This window comes from Ochotona princeps, chromosome 16 (genome assembly GCF_030435755.1).
Source record: "Ochotona princeps isolate mOchPri1 chromosome 16, mOchPri1.hap1, whole genome shotgun sequence".
NCBI classification, from domain to species: domain Eukaryota; kingdom Metazoa; phylum Chordata; class Mammalia; order Lagomorpha; family Ochotonidae; genus Ochotona; species Ochotona princeps.
The window spans coordinates 53,065,269-53,071,433 of NC_080847.1; the positions used below are offsets into that span (position 1 = coordinate 53,065,269).

At 58.2% G+C, this 6,165-nt stretch overlaps 1 protein-coding gene across 1 annotated transcript; it reads right to left on the reverse strand.

The window, feature by feature from the left end:
- Positions 1-2,787: 2,787 nt before the first annotated feature.
- Positions 2,788-5,548, reverse strand: FBXO46 (F-box protein 46). Its single transcript, XM_004597936.4, has one exon. It carries the CDS (start codon positions 5,543-5,545, stop codon positions 3,713-3,715), a length of 1,833 nt encoding a protein of 610 aa, XP_004597993.2. The 5' UTR covers positions 5,546-5,548; the 3' UTR covers positions 2,788-3,712.
- Positions 5,549-6,165: the final 617 nt, after the last annotated feature.

Sequence of the window (6,165 nt, forward strand, 5' to 3'; positions counted from 1 at the left end):
CTGTGTACAAACTGGAAACTCCTGGTCCTGTCCCAATCCTTCAGAGAGGGCCCAGGACTCTTCAAGCGAACACCTGAGCTACTGTTTGGGCCGTGCCATCTTTAGGGACATGGCGTGGCATGCACACCTGCCATGGAGCAGCCAGGGATACAGTGTCCGGCAGTGCTGGGCTGCATGGCCACTGCTCTGGTGGACCCTGCTGACGGAGCCCTTGGCCGCCAGTGGCAGTGCCAGGCCCACATGGAGGGTGGTTCCATAACTAAGGGGACATCAGCTTCTAGTCCAGGACCCTGGAAGACTGAGGGCTGACCCTCAGGACATCAAAGCATGGCAGGGCCTGGTGAGCACCTGACACCTGTCCTCTCGTTTAGTCCCTCCCCCCACCCCCTGCCTGAGGCAGGTGCAATTTCAGTTCTCATTTTTGAGATGCAGTGGTTGAAACCAAGACTCGTGAGCTGAGCTGAGCGTGTTGGCAAGGGAAGGAGACTGTCACCCTCAGCTCCGCTGCTGCCTCCTGCACACCTCCCTCCTTCCCTCCCCAAATCACCTGGGTTCCTGTTGATAAAAATCAGCAAAATTACTTAATCATGGCTCCACACACAAATCTGAAGGCAGGCCTGCTAGCCCCGCATTAGAGGTGAAGTTGCAGGTGCCTGGCTTCCCTCAGCTGTGTGTGTCTGTCTGTCCTCTGCTGTGCCAGGCCTCCCTCAGCTCTCTCTGTGTCTGTCCTGGCTAAGTATCCCAGGAACCCAGGTCTGGGGCCTCTGGTCAACTTTCGGAGGAGCCCTCATAAAGGCTGCTGAGCCTGAAGCTCTCTGGGCTTTAACTGCCATAAACCCCCACTGGACTTCACATGATGGTTGGGACTGCCCCTCCAGTGCAGGCACACAGACACGTGGCATACATAAATGACCTGCAGGCTGTGTGCTTGAAGTACTGCAGGTGACATCCAGGACAACTTGGGGTTGATACTGGAGTCCCATCCCTCCCGGACTATGGAGCAACCCCCCCAATCTGGAACTCTTCAGGCCCCCAAGCACTCTTGAGAGTGACTCAACATCAACGTGTATTCCTGTTTTTCAGAGACAGAACCTGAGGCTCCTGAAGACTTGGGTGCCCGAGACCCCATGGCAGAGTCTGGGCAGCCATTTCTCTTTGCCGTTCTGACTCATTGGGGCACACGTGATGAGTTTGGGGTTCCTTGATTCTGGAACGCCAACTAAATCCTCTGAAACCTTCCCTGTCTTTGTGCAACATTTTTCTCCCTCAGCTTCCAATTAAGTAAATCTTTCTCCAGCCACGTCTGCCCTGCTGGTGTAACCCAGCCACACTGAGTCTGACACCTGTTTACTGTATCTGTCGCTTCCAGAAGGTGGTGTCTGTTATTCCCCATCTCCTAGGCTATGTCTTCGTTCTAGGTTCCCTGCTGTGGTGTCCAAACTCTTGACAAAATTTGAAATGCAGCTTAAAATACACAGGGCATCGTGGTGGGTGAAGGAGGACCTGTCTGGGAGTATGCCTGCTCTTGGTGGCCACTGCCATCTTTGTGGGCATGGCCTACAGAACAGCCTGAGGGGGAGGACCATTCCTCCAGCCATGCCCCTCAGCAAGATACCTGCTGCTAGGGCTCCTCACAGCCTACTGCTGCCCAGGGTCCCTCTCAGCCTTCTCAACCTGAACCTGTGACCCCTAATGGGGTGGCCTTTGGCTTGCTGTCTGCTTGGCCCACCCGGGAAGGCTGCCAAAACGGAAACTGTCTTCCACTGCAAAAATGGCTGCTGGGCCCACGTGCCTCCCCTGCCATTGGCTTGCTGCTCCTGCCTGTATTTTACTGGCAATCTGAAGCACTTTAGGACATTATTATTTTACTTGTTTTCAGCAGGAGGATCTGAATGATGTAACCTACACAGCCCCGTGGCTGCCAGCCAAGACTTGCACTCGGGTCTCAGATTTACGCGTGTTCAGCACTGAGCGACTCCTGGCATAGTCACCTGTCTGTGACAATGTAAGAATGCCACTGACTAGCAGTGGTCTCTCCATGGCCATGTTCTCTTTTATTCTATTTAAACTGAAAAGACATCAGGGCTTTGTGCTGTGGTACAGCTCGTTAGGTGGTCGCCTGTCATGCTGCTGGCATCCCAGACGGGAAGGAATTCATGTCCTAGCCGTTCCACTTGCCATCCAGCTCCCCACTAAGGTGCCTGGGAAAGCAGCACAAGAGGTTGGGGTTTTGTCACTCACGTGGGAGACCTGGGGGCTGGGGAAGCTCCTGGCTCCCTGGTTTTGACCTGGCCCAGCATGGGCCACTGCAGCCATCTGGGGAATGAAACAGCACATAGAAGATCTTTGATGATGTTACCCCTGAAGTAAATAAATTATTTTTAAAAATTCCCCTTCTTGCTGAGTAACTTTCATTAGACCAGCCTCCCTTTCATCACCTCATCCTTCTGTACGGCTGGACTTGACACCTGTGGAGAAGAAGGGGACCTCCCATCCTGCAACATGGCAACAGCAGACATTCCAGAAGTAACTGTGGACAACCAGGACAAGGGCCACAGCCAAAGAATGATGGGCAAGTATGCTACAGGCTCCTGGGTTCCAGGTGATGGGGGCTGTGAAATTCTCAAAAAAAAAAAAAAAAAAAAAAAAAATCTTGCTTCTGCCACTCTTCTGAGATATTCACACCCAATCTGACAAAGGCAACCAAAGTCCGGAGTAACCTCAGGTGCCCGTTTCCGTGACCCCCATTCCCACGTCCTGGCTCTTACCAACACACACAAACCAGTTGGGGCCCAGCCTTATAAATATTGATTTTATAGAAAGGACCAATTAAAAACTGGCCAAGATGCCACACGCTAGAAGCTTCCAGAACCACAATGATGGGGAAAGAAAAATCCAGAACAAAGATGCCCCCAGAAACAAACTGCCTGAAAATCAAGGTCCTGGTTGACCAAAGGATTCTACAGCAGCACATGGGACCGGGGCTGCAAACCCCCATATCCGGAGCAGAAGGACAGACATGGGACGCCCGTCCCCAGCCCCAGCCCTCTGCTGCTCCACTGCTGAGAGCTGGGCAGAGGGCTTCACAGCTTTCATGGGCGGTGGGGGTGGGGCAGGGAGTGGCGATAGCTTAAATAACAGGGGTCGGGGGAGTTTTAGGCTTCAGATTTCTTTTCCCCTATAGGGAAGAGGGAGGAGACTGGTTTAGGGGAAACATGACTTCTACTTCCTTAGTGGGAAAAAAGTCTCGCAGCAGCCCGTGATCCAGGGCCCTCAGGCCCGGGGTAGGGGCAGGCCCTGCTGGCTCTTAGGAAGAAACAGCTCCACAAGACAGAACTGGGGGAACGGGGTCAGATGGGGGAACCCTTAAGTGGTACCAAAATTAGCTGCCGTCAGCTCCCTGCAGGTGGGTCCCTGGGGTTGAAGGTGGCAGGGAGGGAGTTGGGGCGGGCTGGAGGAGAAACTGAGATGTTGACTTAAAAAAAAAAAAAAAAAAAAAGCAAACTTACACACCCACCCTTGCAGGAGGGCCTTCAGCCCTGGGGGTCTGTGGAACAGAAAATCAATGGGGCAGCCAGGGGTCCAGTCGCACATCACCCTCTGGGCCCTGTCTCAGTTCGGCTAGAAAGTCAGTGCTGACAGGGACGGGGAGGGGGGTGCCAGGTGGGGGCCGGGCACGATGGGCTCCCTCCCTCCCTCCTCCCCCCAAGCTTCACCTCCCCTCTTCCCGGCCAGCCCGGGGTCCCCCACCCGGCCCGTTGCAGGGCAGCACCCAGTTGTTGTCGTGCAGGCCCAGGCGGCAGCCGGGCGTCTCGCGGTCCGCCCGGCGGCAGCACATCCAGTAGGAGCGTCCATAAGGCAGGTCGTGGTGGTAGGGCTTGGGGTGCCAGCGGCAGAGTGACACGTCGCCCTTCTCATATCTCTTGCGGCACTGCTTGCAAGGGTCGTCCCGGTAGAGTGGGTCGCGGCTCCAGCGTGAGTCGGTGGCCCGCACACCAAACGCCTCGATGACTCCCTTGAAGTGGTGGCAGGTGCACTTGAGGGCCGCCAGGGCACGCGTGGGCAGGAGGCTGAAGATCTTGACCAGCACGTGCTCGGGCAGCAGCAGCATGTACTGCCGCGGCTCAAGCAGCCGCTGGATCTTGAACCGGATCTCCAGGAAGTCGTGTGACACGTGCCGGTACAGGCGGCACAGCGAGGTGTCCGCAGGGCCTTCGGGAGTGTCGTCCGGGGCGGGCGCCGTGGCCGGTGGGGCGTCGGCTGGGGGAGGCTCAGGGGGCCCGTCGCCTGTCCCCCGGGACTGGAGGAAGAAGAGTTGGCCCGGCGGGGGTGGTTCCTCAGGGCTGACCGTCAGGCAAACGGTCTCCTCCTTTACATTCTTGGTACCGTCCTTGCCAAAGAAGATGCATTCGTCCACCACGCCTGTCACCACCACATCCACGTGGAAGCCGGACGCGCCGCCGCAGTCCCGGGCAGGGGGCGGAGGTGGGGCTGGGGGGGTGTCCTCGGGTCTAGCCATGGCTGGGGAGTCACCCTCGCTGGCCTCATCAGCCCGAGCCAGCAGGAACTCCACGTTGCTGGGAAGGGCGTCCCTGGAGGGACTGATGAGCTGGTACAAGTCACAGGTGATCTTGTCCTTGGCTCGGGCTCCAGGGCCTGGGCTGCCGGGGTAGGCACAGCCAGGCCGGCCCCCACTCCCGCTGGACAAGCCGCCATCCTGCCCCCGGGGCTCCCGGCCGTTAGAGATGCGGAAGGCAATACGTACCTCACCGGGACCCGGGCCGGGCCGCTCCTCCTTACGGAGGCCCTTGGTTGGAGGGCTGTCCCGTTGGGCCTCAAAGTGGGCCACAGCCTCGGCTACACGGCTGCAGTCGCCACTGCTACCAGCGGCCCGCCGTTCAGCTCCCAGACCTTTGGCTGGTCCACCCTGCTCGGCAGACACGAAGACCACGGGTGATGGGGTGGCAGGGCGTGGGTAGGTCTGCAGGGCCAGGGCAGCCCGCTGTTCCACCAGGGCCACCATCTCAGCCACCGACAGCAGGTCCACATCCTCGCTGGCTGAGGTGGGACCACCCTCCACAGTGGAGGGTCCATCATGGCCCCCCGGGTCTGGGGGAGCTTTGGTCAGCTCCAGACAGCGCCTCCTCCGCTTGGCCTTGGAGCTGTCACTGCCCCAGTGGCCCTTGACCTTCATGGAGCTGGCCCGGCTCCCTCCTCCACATTGGTGGGCCACAAAGAAGGCCACTTTCTCCTTGGTGTTCCCAGGCTTGATGACATACCATGTGTCTAATAGGACGCGGCCCTCGTCTCCGGAAGCTGCTCCTGAGAGCAGGGGGGCGGCCTGGGAGGCTGGGGTCTCGGCGGCCAAGGCAGGCGGTGTGTTCTCTGAGAGGGCCGGGCAATGGTCAGGCTCAGACCCGCTGCTGGGCTCTGTGCAGGCTGATGGCTTGAGGGCCGCAGCAGGTGGGCGTGGCTGGTTCTGGGAGTAGGTGCCGAAGGGCCGGGGGCACCACAGCTGGAAGGGCAGGAGGCTGCCGCGGTCCATTCTCGGGGGACGATAGAACGATGGAGGCTTCACTGTATTGCGAGACCTTGGTGGTGGGCTCCACGTACCACCTGGGGACAGGAGAGAAGGGGTGTGGCAGAGTTGGCCTTTCCTCCCAGGACCACCAGCTCCAGCCCTGAGGGGGCAGCGGGTAAGGACACCCCAGATGAGACCATCCAGAGCATTCTTCCGGGCCCGGCACAATGACTCAATTAGCTAATCCTCCCCTAATAAGCTTTGGCATCCCATATGGGTGCTAATTCGTGTCCTGGCTGCTCCACTTCCCATCCAGCTTCTTGCTTGTGGCCAGGGAAAGTAGTTGAGGACAGCCCAAAGCCTTGGGACCCTGCAGCTCTGGGAGACCCAGAAGAAGCTCCTAGCTTCAGATCCGCTCAGCTCCAGCTGTTACGGCCATCGGGGAGTGAACCAGTGGAGGGAAGATCTCTCTCTCTCGGTATCCCCTTCTTTCTAAATCTGCCTTTCCAATAAAAATAAATCTAGAAACAAAACAAAAAAAGAGCACCCTTCCCGCACACCTCTCAGGTGAGTGCACGAAAGCTTGCCGCGGGTCCGGACCTGCTCTGGGAACCCACAGTGTGACCTGAGCCGGGGGAGGCCGG

Bases quoted from the DNA above. Each gene is read 5' to 3' on its own strand.
- FBXO46 (XM_004597936.4), bottom strand. From the start codon at position 5,545: ATGGACCGCGGCAGCCTCCTGCCCTTCCAGCTGTGGTGCCCCCGGCCC.